The following is a 14,805-nucleotide window of genomic DNA, read 5'->3' as shown; positions in this document are numbered from 1 at the left end:
GTAGCATTACAGTTTCCATACTTTTTTTTCAATTCACTTCAACCACTGTCCTTTATAAAGCAATGGCATACGTGAACATACTATCCTACCAATTCCCACTATCCCACAGTGCTAGGACCACATAATGCTGACTGATAACACAAAACATGTTTAACATCACACACAGTGACGAGCAATGAGTACAGTTTTTAGTCTGTCAAATTTGTTCTGAGGATCATCTGCCATGGTCTGATGTGGCCCATTATTGCCCCACAAAGCTATGCATAGGGAATCCCCAAACCTGTGGATAAAATACCTCCCTATGTGGAGTATCTTCATACCTCTATGAGGGTCTAATTTACAAAATCTTTTAATGGTCGCAGACCTTCAGATTCGGTAAATTGTGACGGTTCGCAACATCTAAAACAGTTTTCTTAATCTACTAAACAATTAATGATTTGAAAAAGGTTTTCAGGAGCATTATATGGGTTAAGTAAACGTTAAGTCATTGCTTTTCGGAAGGGGTGTTTTAAGGGTACCTATTCAAAATACCGATTCTTTAAGCAACCGCCCAGGAGGAGGCATCCCCATCGTCCACAGAAACACTCTCCGCCTCACTACCAGCTCAGATGACCACTCCCCCGGCATGGAGCACCTCCACTTCCAGACCAACATGAACATCACCCTCTTCAGCACCAGCATCTACAGACCCCCAGGACCTAGTCCCCCCCTTCAGCAAATCCAAAGCCGACTTCATCGCACACCACGCTGTCACCTCAACTAACTACATTCTCCTCGACAACCTCAATTTCCACCTGGAAAACCACAACAACCACAACACATCCTCTCCTCTGGAGAACCTCGCCAGCCTAGGACTCAAACAACTGGTTACATCACCACAGCATCTACTTTTCCTTCACCAAACCCACCGTACACCTCTGTGCCCACCACCTCCCAAGAAGAAGCTGGAACAAAGTCTCTGATGATCAGCTCGCCACCGCCCTCCACCACTCAACACTGCTGATCACCACAGACACCAAAGCATCACCATGCAACCTTCTCCGACTGCACCAACACTCTGTCGCCCCTCAAGAAACCCTCTGACAAGCAGGCCTGCAAGAAAGCCAGCTGGTTTTACCCTACCCTCCAAGAGTCAAAACGCACCAACAGATGACTTGAGAAAAGATGGAGGAGTAGCAAAACCCCAGCAGACCGTGCAGCCTTCAAAATTGCCATCACGACACACCACCACCTCATCGGAACCACTAAGAAAACAGCCATCCAAGAATGCACCAACGCACACAACAGCAAAGAACTCTTCACCATGATCAAAGCATTCACCAAACCCAGTGCAGACGCCACAGACATCCCCTCTCCCAAGACCTCTGCGACAACTTTGAATCCTTCCACAGCAAGATTTTAGACATCTTCTGCAGTTTCGCCACCCAGGACCCCCCCCCCACCTGAACCCACCCACCACACCCAATGGGATCCAGCATCCAGCCAACCCAGCACAACTAGACCACCCTCTCTGCGTACGACACCTGGAAGTTCATGAAAAACACCCACTCCGGAGTTCCCTCAGACCTGTACCCCCACCACATCTTCAACCAAGCCAGCGCCACCATCACCCCCGAACTATGCCACACCAACAATTGCTCCATTGGGCCTGCTACCTTCCTGGAAGACTCGAAGCACGCAGAAGTTAACCCACAGCTGAAGAAAACCTCTGCCGACCCATCGGAGCGCAAGAACTTCAGACCCATCTTGTTGCTCCTCTTCCCGGGCAAAGTCATCGAGAAAGTCATCAATGCCCAACTCACCCAGTTCATCGAAACCAACCACATCTTGGACCCCTCCCAATTGGGCTTCAGAAGAACCACAGCACTGAGACTGCACTTCTCGCAGCAATGGATGACATCCGCACTCTCCTCGACCAAGGCGAAACTGCACCCCTCAGCCTACTGGACCTCAACGCCGCCTTCAACAAAGTCTCCCACCACACCCTCTGCACCAGACTGCATGGCGCCGGCACCCCTACCAAAGCCTTGGAATGGATTCACTCCTTCCTCACCGGCAGCACCTAGAGTCAGGCTCCCATCGTTCATCTAACAACCAACAGAGATCAGCTTCGGAGTTCCTCAGGGCTACTGCCTGAGCCCCACCCTCTTCAACACCTACATGGCCCCGCTCGCTAACATCATCAGAAACCACGGACTCAACATCGTCTCCTATGCCGACGACACACAGTGGATCCTCTCCCCCACCAACAAGCCTGCAACCGCAAGAAGCAAGTTTCACAACAGAATGAGAGCAGTCACCCCCTGGATGAAGGACATCTGCCTGAAGCTCAACTCTGACAAGACCGAGTTACTCATCCTGGGTTCCACACCCTCCACTTGGGATGACTCCTAATGGCCCCCACCGCTTGGGACCCCCTCCCCCACACCCACTGACCATGCTGCAACCTCGGCATCATCCTCGACTCCTCGTTGTCAATGAACCACCTAGTCAGTGCCCTTGCATCTTCATGCTACCACACACTACGCCAGTTCCGAAAGACCTTCAAATAGATCTCGATCGAATCCAGGAGAACAGTTACCCAGGCACTCATCATCAGCAAATTAGACTACGGCAACGCACTCTCGGCCGGCATCACCCAAGCACTCCAAAACAAATTGCTTAGAATCCAGAAAGCCTTGGCCAGACTCATCCTGGACATCCCCCCATCGCAGCCACATCTTTGGTCACCTGAGAGATCTTCAGTGGTTCCCAATCAACAAAAGAATCACCTTCCTCACACATGCATATAAAGCCCTCAACACTTTTGGACCTGCATACCTCAACCACCGCCTGACCTTCCACACACCAACCAGACACCTTGGCTATGCCCAACTGGCCTTCGCCACGACCCCAAAGATACGCAAGAACTCAGCTGGTGGAAGATCCTTCTCTTACCACGTCCCAAAGAACTGGAACGCTCTTCCGCTACACCTCAGGCAATCACCCTCGCTACTTCAATTCAAGAAGAGTTTCAAAACCTGGCTCTTTGTCTGATCTCCTACTACCCGCCAGCACCTTGAGACCCTCACAGGTGATTAGCCACGCTTTAAGAATACCTGATTGATTGATTGAAAGTTTTGCGACCAAATATGTGGTTGCAAAACAGTAATATTTTACAATCAATTCAAAATTTCTGGTGAGCCACTTGCAAACGGGAAGGATGCCCAGGGGACTCATTCCCCTTTGAAAATATTGACAAAAACACTTTTTTAGGAGTCGGCAGTGGTCCATGGTGACCACTGCCTACCCCTAAAATAGGTTTGTTGAAATTTTCATTTTTTTTTTTTTTGTGTCCCATATTCCTTTTAGGGAAACTTACAACATTTATAAAAAGAGATTATTTTAAAAGCAGTCACAGGCATGGAGTCTGCTGACCCAGCAGGCATCCATGCCTTGGACGCTAGCCAGTCGTGGTCGGCCAGTTAGAGTTGTGGGTCGTGCACATTAATGAGGTGGGTAGAATTGCTGCCGAGTAAGACTGGGAATTTTCGAAATTTGTGGTCCCTTTTTGCGAAATAAAAATGTCTAGATCAGGCCATATATAGCTCTTACCAAAGTGAGAGTCTTAAACTAAAAAGATAAACAAAAGTATCCTAAAATTGTATTTGAGTTAAAAAATCAATCCTGGTCTGTAGGAACAGGCACAGTGGTTGATACCGGGGAAGGGTCTTGTGCGTGCCGTCATTAGAGGCTTTAGTCGTAAACCTTGTGCATTGCCACAACCAGCAGACATGGAGAATGTATTTTCAGCTATAAAGACAGACTTTTTGTTTTACGCTTAGTTTCTCGAGGCTCTGTATGTATTCAGTCGATGCCGGGTTACTTCTCATTGCAGGGTTCGACTGGAAAAGTGCTGGTCGCTCCTGTTGCGTCATTTCCTCTAACCCCCCTCTTGACGATCATGCAGCTCACTCTTCCGATTTGTGACTGCACTGATCAATCTTTTCATAACACGAGCCTCGACCGCTGCTTGCTCTGTTGGCCCCTCAGCAGCACCATGACCTGTTCCATCACATCAGACACCCCTTTCACCCGATTGCTCCAAGTCCCTTGATCCATGGGACCCTGCCTCTGTTACTGTGTCGGTGGTGTGGGTTTCGGTGTTTCTGCCTCTTTTTTTGGTAGGCCTCGGGCTTTGACATCTACATATATCCTGCATCCGCAGCAGCCACAGTTTGGGGGTACACCATATCATCTCACCAAGCAAAGGCTCCCACTTACAGAGCCTGTCTCCTAACCCACCTCATGAAATGACCCATCACGTATAATTATATACGTCAGCCCTTCCAAGTTTGCTAATTCCAATCGCGACTAGCCGCTCTAGCCCATGTTTTTCTTTGTATTCTGGGACTTGTAGTTGCTTATCCCATTATAGACTAAGCATTACACGGCACATAAGGCAAATGAAGAAACCTGGCCTGGAGCAGCTAGCCACGCATGGACGACGGAATAATGGCAGCTATGAAGGTCTTTTTAGGTGTAGATGCCAAGCTAGACTCATTGCCCGTGCTAGTCGTGGAAATAGGGTGGAAAAAGGATAAGAGTATGTAAGGCAGTGTGACGTAGTAGGTGCACACGGTTAAGCTGTACTTGTGCAATATCCAGCTGCCTGCAAGCCTGGGGTGCTGTGTCCATTTGCTGTGTCTCGTTGGCTTTTACGTGTTTGTTTGCGGCTCGGGTTAGACTGAATGATTTGACCCGTGGTGCTGAGTGTATTCGCGACTGCATCTGCCTTGTTATGGTGTGAACCAGGGCCTTTAGCGTGTACTTTACAATAGTGTTTTTCTAGGTTACGCAGTGAGTTAGTTGAATTCACCAAGTTCATCCATATCCTTCACGAATCCCTCAGTTTTTTTAAATACACATTTGCAGTCATTTTATAAAGCGTCCATAAGATGGCAGTGTTGTTGCAGATTTGAGGGCCCACATAACCCTTCAATAGACACATGGCATTTATAAAGAGAATATAATATGTTCCAGTTCTTAGAGTGTTGCTTGGGGAGCCCCTCTCAGCCAAACATAAATACTCAATCCTTCAAGGACGGCACATGAAGAGAAAATTGGGAATATACCGAGAGCAGAAAGTAGTAACAGAATGGAATCGCACGGTTTAGTGATAACCCTTGTGAAGAATTGACAGACTTTTTTTTGGTAAAAAGAGAGTACCTCCTGCAAGAGCACTGCTCCCAGTGATTGCCTTGTGGCTAGTCGGGCCAGCTTACAAACTGATGTGACTCCTGCTTAAATAGTAAGTTCTAAAGGCAGAGTAAGCCAGAGATTAGGTCATGTACTGATGTGTGATGCTGCTATGATCAGCCAGGCACTGCATTCACAGTCCTCAAGTTTCCTAGGTCCATGCAAGAGTACTGCACACAATCCAGGTTTTCTCTGTGGTTTCAGGGTCTTGTAGTCCCGTTTATCCCTTTGTAAAATCAAGACTAGAAGTGCAGAATTCAAAGTGGAAAAACCTGTGTTGGATAAGCTACTCAAGCATGGACCTAGGAAACTTGAAAGCACTGGGAATGCTGTGCAGCCTTTATAGTCCCACATGAAATATATGAACATAGGGGGGCAGATTTACTAAAAAGTCCCACAAACTGCTGTGTAGCGTGACAGGGAGATGGTGTCTCCTAAAATATGGTGCATTCCTGTGCTGGTGCACTGATTGCAGCCTAGTGCCAATACAAACACCCTTGAGTCATGGTGCAAGGGTACCCGTGTTAGACCCAGGATTGTTTTTGTGCAGAAAGGGACACCTTCATGCACAAGAACAACCCTTAGAGGCCTTTTCCTCTTTCCGAGTGTGCTTCACAATGCAGCACCCCTAGAAGAAATAATGAGGAGAAATAAAGATATTTCCCCTCGTTGCACCTTTCTTGGGAAGACGTAGCATTTTGATGCATTACCATGTTTGCTAATATTAGTGAATCTGGGAATGTGTCGAAATACATGGGTGGATGTGTGGAACACCTACTCTCCACCATTGTAATGTCTTCCTGGCGCATAGTAGCGCAAGGCAACAACTTGCAGTGCCTTGCGTTATTCTATATTTACTAAGCCACACAAAGCCATGCAAGAGGACAAGTTCCTCTCGTCCATAACCATGTCCCTAAGTCCAAGTTCATACTTGACCATGTTTCACTCATCGTGGGGTAGGATGCACACTCATCCAGAACTAGTGGTGAAAAAGGTTAGGACTTCCTGTAATCCCCAACCATCTTATCAACCCTCCTTAGTGTCATACTTTCAACACGTAAGAATGTTTACTAGCCACCAAGTAACTACTACAGTTACAGACTAAAACAAGAGGTGATCTGTGCCATCTATTTTCCATAATCATACCACATGTGCTGACGCGTGGCTATCTGATACTTCATAGATGTTGTTAAGGTAGCTTGGAAGCAGTCAGTCTGCGTGCAAAATAGGAACAATTTCTCTCTGTATGGCCACTGGGATCCTAATAGGACTGCTAATGCCCACGACTATTCTGTGGCTTCTCTGTTACTTTTTCCATCTTTTAACAATTTTGCCTTTCATTTTGACTTGTGACTGGCCAGCCTGCCTGTCACTGGCACAATTAGGACATTGGATTCAGGAGTTTTTGTTTAAGGGTTCCCTATGAGGGCTTTCAGTAAATTCTGTGGTTTATAGACCCTCAGGCAGGGGTCACATTCAGACTGCCACGTTGATTCCGCCCTAGGGATTTCCTTTTTACTGCTAGCTAATCCACCTTTGATGTAAGAGCAGTGGTAAGGCCAAACTTTTCATTGACCTCCCCCAAAGGACCCACATCGCCCCTCTTCCCAAGGAACTCCACTGGGTCCCAGTACAGAAGAGATGGCAGTTTGTGGCGAAGGTCTGTGCCATTAATCCTGGTTTGATAGTCAGGACACTATCCAAGTTACTTAGCAGATGCTGCGCCCTACCCAACAGGGTGCACTTTATCACACTTCGTGGAGCTCGTGAGACCACACCTGGTCTCTTTTTGTACCTCACCACACCATGAGATTCAGTAGTTTCTCTACCCATAATGTATTTAATTGGCCTCTTTGTTTCTGGATCAAATAAGTATGGGAATCTGTTTTTTTCTTGGGACAACAACTGAGTAGGTGGAGCCTACTAGATAGTGCATTTGCTGTCTGTTGCGAGGCATATTGTGGCTTACCAAGTACATAGAGAGTCTTGGAGCCTGCCTGTTGCTTACCATTACTTGGCTTTCCTGTCACTCTCATTTGCCTGTCTCAGGATATTAGTCTTGTGGTTGTTCCCCCCATTGAACATTGCCTCTGTACCATTGCTTTGATTGACTGGCATTTCTGCTTCCACTGCTTGCTTTTCAAGCACTACATTTTTTCTTTTCTTTTCAGCACTGCATTAGAGGGCATGTGTTTTTGAACTGTCAAGCTTGTGTACTTCTCCCTCTGTGTTGCTCTCTGTCACCCGAGTGCTACTTCCTGCGCCCCCTACCTGTTGCATTTGTCTCTATGCTTCTCCCCATTGCCTCCCACCCCCTCCGTGTTGCTTACCCCTCCCACATTCTCTTGTTGCTTTTTTGTCCTACCTTGTGTTGCTTTCCTGTCCTTCTCTACCTACCCTGTGTTGCGTTGGCTTCCCTCCCCCTTGCCTTCTCCCATGTTGCTTTTTCTTCCATCCCTCTCATGTTGTGCTTTGGCTCCTTACTCGTTGCTTTCTTTCCCAACCCTCTCCCATTTCTTTAATTTAAATAGACTCTTTGCACGTTTTGTTTTGAATTTTAGTTACCAATCAAACTCGGAAACAGTAACTAAAAAGAAAGTGCCTGCACAATTTTGCAGACATGCGCATGCATGGTGTGTGCCTGTATAAAATGGCTGACACTCGCGTCAAAAGTTTTTTTTTTTTTTTTTTTTTTTTTAATTGTTCAGCTTTAGCCAAGCAGTATAGCATCAGAAAGCTGTGCAGCATGGTTAAAACCAATAGCAGAGCCAATAGGACACAAATGTGATCAGTAAATTACCGTTCCAGGGGCAACATAGATGTCATATATCATAAAAGAACTATATTAACTCACTCTTTGAAATTTGGATGATTTTTAGTCTTTTCGTTTTGTTTAGGTTGAGTCTTCAAGGGACATCACATAAACCCCATTTGAGAGTGAACGGCATCTGTAGGAATTAAGGGCCATATGTACGAACACATTTTCCCATAGACACAGAATGGGCAAAACTGCTAGCTACATCTGGCCCCAAGATCGGTATTTGTTGTAAAGATATTTGAGTTGACTATGCCACTTGTCTCCTTTTGCTTGGAGACCACATACTTTCATTTAAAAGTTGATTTGCTTGCTATCTCTTTAACGTCATGGTATTTTGTAATACGCAAGACTCTGCATCTCACTGAAGCTTCAGTTAAATTTAATTAGCATTTTCTAAAGCGCGCTACTCACCAGTAGGGTCTCAAGGCGCTGTGGGGTAGGTCCTCAAGATTCAGTCGAAGAGCCAGGTCTTAATGTCCTTTCTGTATTGAGCTATGTCAGCTGCCTGAAGGCATCAGAACTTAGGCCTGTGGCCGCGAAATTGCTTAGTTGTCTGGCAGTGCTGAGCCAAGTTGGGTGTGGGGGCTGAGCAGTCTTCTCAAGGTTCTCAACCATTTTGTCTTTACTGCGTGAAAATCCTTGCTGTTTGCAGACCTTATTTCTGGGCCTTAGATTGGCATCTGGCATGAAGCTTTCTCAACCTAACTAGTAGTTTTCTAGCGTACACTACTTCTCAGTGGAATTAAATCAGCATCAGGACTCCAAAAGACCTGGAAAAGTCATTATTATGGGAGGGTATTTAGTAATATACCATGTCAAAGTTTATTGCAAGGTTATTATTATCAACTGCATTTTCCTAGTATTGTCTCTGTGGGATCTCGTTTTTTACGCCCCCAGCAAATGTTCTTAATTACCTACACTGCATGATTGTGATTTACAAATTCACCAAAGAAAAATAGACAGTGCTTTATGTGAAACCCCAGCAGCAACATGTTTAAGAGTAACTCTGTTTTTAAGCTTTCTGTCTTACAAGCCCGCTACTATCACAGTCTTTAGCCAGTTTGAGGTCACCAAGTATGATAGTCCCAAAACGTTCTTCTTTTTGGTGGCCTTCAGAAACCTACTGTCACGTACAATGCACCAGTATATCTTAATGAATGATCTTTCTCAACCCTTGTTTGATCCATAGTTCTATCCTTACCCCACTCTTTTAGCCTCTTTAAGCAGCTCTTCCCTTCTCCCTCTCCTGAGCTTCCACCTACTTGCACCATCTCTCTTTCAATTCTTAGCGCCAACAGTTGCATGCATCTCACAAGCTCACACTCTCTGAAGATACTTTTTGTAATCACACATTCTTTTTCACATTGCTTTTGAAATAACTTTTTGCTCTCAGTGACAGCGAGAAGCCTAGAACATTAAGGAGAGCCCCAAGTTCAGGAAAACAATGGGTGTCAGTATTGTTCTTCAGGCTCAGGGCCAGCCCCTCCACCTTCTCTCCCACCCTCTGTTTTTTTAGTGGAGTGTAGAATGGAGCAGGAATACATAAATACATGACTACATCAGCAGGTAATAGGGAAAAGTTTCCTTTGTATAGATCCAAGAATGTGTGTATATCACCTTGTGATGGCTATTTGCTCTTTTCTTGGCTCTCCCATATTGCATCTTGGGTTTATTTTCAGGGTTGTAATCATTATTGCAGACTTTAGCTACTGAGTGAGACACCGTGTACGTTGTTTTAAATACATTCTGATATTTGCCAATTTACATTGCAACTTTTGGACTATGGGAACTGTTCTGTCCTTCGACACACTTTGGTTGGTGATAGGTCTTTGATCACTCAGAGGTCCTGGAGATGATAAGGCATTGATTGTCTGTCTGGACTTGGACTCTTGACTCATGCCTGTACTAAGTCTGTCTGAAAATTAGCCCTGAAGTAATATATAATCAAATTAAATAGTGTATACAGTTGCCTTCTTGTAGTCTGAAAGTAGATTGTTTCATATTGCCCTGCCCAGAAGGTTGTCCTCAATTTAGATTCAGGGCCATATTTATACTTTTTGACGCAAAACTGCGCTAACGCAGTTTTGCGCCAAAAAAATTAGCGCCGGCTAACGCCATTCTGAAGCACCATGCGGGCGCCGTATTTATTCAATGACGTTAGCCGCCGGCGCTGTCTGGTGTGCGTTAAAAAAAACGACGTATACCAGGCAGCGCCGGCGTAGGGGGAAAATGGCGTATGGGTGTCCACAAATGGTGCAAGTCAGGCTGAGGCAAAGAAATCGCCTCAACCCGATTTGCGCCATTTTTTTACGACGCCCATCCCCCATTGAAATGACTCCTGTCTTAGCAAAGACAGGAGTCATGCCCCCTTGCCCAATGACCATGCCCAGGAGACTTCTGTCCCCTGGGCATGGTCATTGGGCACAGTGGCATGTAGGGGGGCACAAATCAGACCCCCCTATGCCACAATTTTTTTTTTTTTAAAAATACTTACCTGGACTTACCTTAATGTCCCTGGGGTGGGTCCCTCCATCCTTGGGTGTCCTCCTGGGGTGGGCAAGGGTGGCAGGGGGTGTCCCTGGGGGCAGGGGAGGGCACCTCTGGGCTCATTCTGAGCCCACAGGTCCCTTAACGCCTGCCCTGACCCAGGCGCTAAAATCCGGCGCTAATGCAGGTTTTTTAGACCCGCCCACTCCCGGGAGTCATTTTTGCCCGGGAGTATAAATACGACGCATATGCATCGGAGTCATTTTTTAAGACGGGAACGCCTACCTTGCATATCATTAACGCAAGGAAGGTGTTCACGCAAAAAAATGACGCTAACTCCATGAACTTTGGCGCTAGACGCGTCTAACGCCAAAGTATAAATATGGAGTTAGTTTTGCGTCGAATTTGCGTCGAAAAAAACGACGCAAATTCGGCGCAAACGGAGTATAAATATGCCCCTCAGTTCTTATTGACACTGTTGTGCATTAATGACGTTTAGTGCTTTCACATTGTAAGAAGTCTCTGATCCAACCTTAGCAAGCAGAGGATGTCTCTGACTGGTACTTTAGAAACATTAATCCGTGACAAATTCTACAGTCTCCTATTGGGCACCATAAAACAGCCTTACTCTTTCATGACAAACCTATCGGGCAGATACAATATGCTCCATCTTTATGGTCCAAAAGGACGCAACCCTAAAACCCTGCTGGGTCAACCTATAACTGACTACCATGACCAGAAATGTAATCTACGCCTACACCTATATGAAAATGTGATGGTCATGATCCATTCCTTTGACAATACCCTAGACATCTGTTCTGTTTGATCCGTTCAAGTTCTGAAAAGAATTGACCACAACCAAGCCTTGCCCATAACCTTCTTAAACAACATTCAAGTCATGACAGCCATTGCAGCTGGTGACAACACCACCAGATCAGTGCCCTTCACCCCTGCTTCCCAAACCTTCCCTATTACCCATGTTCACCCTTCTCAATGAAACCAGACAAAATAATACCAATAGGGATCTTGGTACTCAAGGACATATCCTAGCTCAACATCATTTCATCTCTAAGTCAGCTTCAACTTCTGCCCATGATTCTGTCATCAACTCTCCTATTAAGATTGCTACACCACCAACATGACAGCTGACAATTGCTCTTATGACCCCATCAGCCCCCCAGCCATTCCTGCTCCTTGACATGTCCTCCATCCACCAATCCTACCACCACATCCCTCACTCCTACCATGGCAATCCGTGGCAACCAATCACAGACTGACAAGACCCTTCCACCACAATCAGTGTTTCTCATGAGAGATGCGACTCCATGCTAGCTACTCCACTCTGACCACAGCACAAATATTTCAACCAGCACTCCTGATTAGCTGAAGACATTAAAAGAAAGTTAAATCACCGCTATGAAACAATGCAGAGCCTCCATCTCTCTTCCTCAAGGATGCTCATGTTAGAAGTTGGTCTCTTGATTCCCCTCTCAAAGACTCACCTGATGTACACAGTCCAGAGCTGATCCACAGATACACAACTTCTAACACTTTCTAACATGCCACTATACACACAACCGCCAAGATGCTTCTCATGCCTGAATATGCTACAATTGCAGATGACTCAACTCACTACATTCCGGGTAGCTACAGAACAAGAAGCCACAGACACAATCAGTATCCTTAGAAGCATCACCTCATCTCATATTAGTGACCTATTCTTCACCTCAATAGAGATGGGAAATCAGTTGGAGGGATTGCCCCTGTACACTAGGAGTCTCTTCACTCGTAGCGTCCGGCTCTTTTAACTCCCTCATTTTCCCGTGCTTCACAGTGTAGGTTAATAGCAAAATCCCCATACCTCTGAGGATAAACATACTTTATCACTCCCTTGACCAAAAAAAGAAAGAGATTTTTTTAATTACATAATGGATCAACTCATCTCCTCCTCTGAGCAAAACGTCCTTAGCCATTTCAACCTCCACTAGAGAAAAAGCAGTATACCGTCACATCTCTTCTCAAATGTTTCCATTTTGACATTAATCTATTTCAACATTACATCTCCCCTGCTCACAATAAGAGCTTCACCTTTGATAACATTTTAAATAGAAAGATCCCATTGAGAACTCCTATCCTCTCCAAGTGAACAGGTTACACATTCCTAACTCTGTAAATCTCTGCCTCTGATGCAAACCCAAGTGTGCATTGACTTAAAGACCAAGACTGTCTGATCCATAGGATGAATGTAAGAAGCTTGCAGCCTCTTGAAAGTTATTACAGTGATATGCAGACGTGATCACCAGCATTATGAGTAAACTCTCCCACCTCTAAACTAAAAAGATCTAACAATCCACAGATTGGCACAATGATGATGTTAACAAAATGTAAAAATACCCATAGCTTCATAAAGGGGATAACAAGTTGAAGAAAATCATTTCCACCCACCTACCGACCTCTTTAAACCCAGAACTAGCAGGTAACTTTGCAGATTGTGCACCAAGCTAAATATTCCTTCCTGAAATTCGACAGTCAAATTGCTCCAGAGAACCTTCCCAGAATAAGCAGAAGCAATCTACAGATCCTGCGTCGCCTCCCCCGATAGAATCAAAATGCAATAACCTAGCCTTTCACTTCTCCAAATAAATCATGGCAGTAATTCAGGACTTAGCCAAATACACAGTCCTGTCTACCGCAGAGAATATAAACTTCCCAAAGAAAAAAACCTCCCTCTGCTTGGAGCAATCTCATTCTCTTTACTACTGAAAGATTAGAGAAGCCTCTCCTATACATAAAGCCATCAAGTTTTTCCTCAGACCCCATCCCACGATCTCTAATGCCAACCCTCCCCTGTTGCTACAAATTGCACATTTTTCTACAAACCACAGCTCAATCCCAGTTTCCCTGAAGGCTGCCTGTGTTCTCCCTTTTCTCAAAAACCTAATGCTTACATTAAATCACTCAACATGCTCAATACTACCATTCTCTCCGTTCCAAGATCCTGGAAAAAATGTGTTGGCAGTACATTGTAAACCCAAAATACTGTACATTGCTACAAAGTTATAATCTGGTCACAGCAGTCAAATCTCTGTCCTCAAAATTGTAGACAGTGCTCCCTAGGTCTTCTATCTAGTAAACTCCTGCTTAAGGGTCCTCATTGACCTGTCTTTGATACTATTGACTTCAAAACCCAAACCAGTGAATTGCTAATATAAAGTTAAGACAAAACATACATAAAACCTAGTTTCTTGTGCTGAACCCACCAGACATACTATGAGCTTCCTTCCATTCCTCTTAGTGCTCAAACCAACTTAAACACATTGGCCTCACACCCAATAAAACAGTCTCAGCAAGTTGCTTCACTTTAAACTTGATAGACTACTCTACATTGATCTGCACGCCAACGAGATAGCCAAAAAGGCAAGATTCCCATTAAAACATAACAATAGTCTCACATACTTCCTTCTCAGTGAAGACCTCAAGATGGCAGTCCAGGGTTCAGTCATTTCACATATGGCTTACTGTATTGTCCTACTGATTGGATCATTATTCAAATGTCAGTTAGCTGTACTCAAAGTGATCCTTCGCATGGCAGCTGACCTGGTCTCCAAAGTAAAAGATCATAGCTTATTGCATCTGTCCTTACATCTGTAAGCTGGCTTCTCCTGGAATGCTCATTAGCTTGTAAGAATATTTTTTTACCTGCAAGATGATCAATCTGAAGTAACCCGTATGTCACACAAATCCCAAATCTCTAGCAGTGACATCTTCCTAAAACGTGATTCTCTGTGCAAGATGGGCACTCCGAATTTAGAAAACTTCCACTTTCAATCTTTCGCTTGAAAAGTGCCAAATGTGTGAATCGTTCTTTGGGTGCACATCAAGTGTGCTCTGCCTCCAAGAGGGACCTGAAGCAGCACCTGTGCAAAAACCTCACTTTACGCAGCTATCCAAAAGTATTTGCTGATTTACTGCACTCTCCTGTTGCTAATGTAATTTGCTTTATCTTCACCTTTTCTCTCTATCGCCGTACTATTTGTGCTATGTCACCCTCTCTCCATGCTCTTGACACTCTACATCAAGAACTATTATAAATAAATAAAATATTGATATGTCTGATAGCCTATTTTTTCATTCCTCCTGTCTGCAGTCCCCACTCGGTGCCGGACCGCCTACGGATCAGAGTGAATAGGATCAAGTTGCATGATTACGAAAGGCTGCACTATGACAAAGAGAAGTTACGGGACGCCTGTAAGTCTAGCTTT

At 45.0% G+C, this 14,805-nt stretch overlaps 1 protein-coding gene across 4 annotated transcripts in view; it reads left to right on the top strand.

Annotated features, from left to right (window-relative positions):
- The window catches only part of DGKI (diacylglycerol kinase iota), a 909,351-nt gene that overhangs the window by 656,350 nt on the left and 238,196 nt on the right, over nucleotides 1-14,805 (top strand). For all 4 annotated transcript variants that reach the window (XM_069227966.1, XM_069227965.1, XM_069227964.1 and 1 more), the window contains exon 21: nucleotides 14,691-14,791. In XM_069227966.1, the coding sequence (XP_069084067.1) occupies nucleotides 14,691-14,791 (101 nt within the window). The remainder of the gene's footprint in view (nucleotides 1-14,690; nucleotides 14,792-14,805) is intronic.

This window comes from Pleurodeles waltl, chromosome 4_1 (genome assembly GCF_031143425.1).
Source record: "Pleurodeles waltl isolate 20211129_DDA chromosome 4_1, aPleWal1.hap1.20221129, whole genome shotgun sequence".
Taxonomy (NCBI): domain Eukaryota; kingdom Metazoa; phylum Chordata; class Amphibia; order Caudata; family Salamandridae; genus Pleurodeles; species Pleurodeles waltl.
This window is presented reverse-complemented; position numbering and strand designations above follow the sequence as displayed.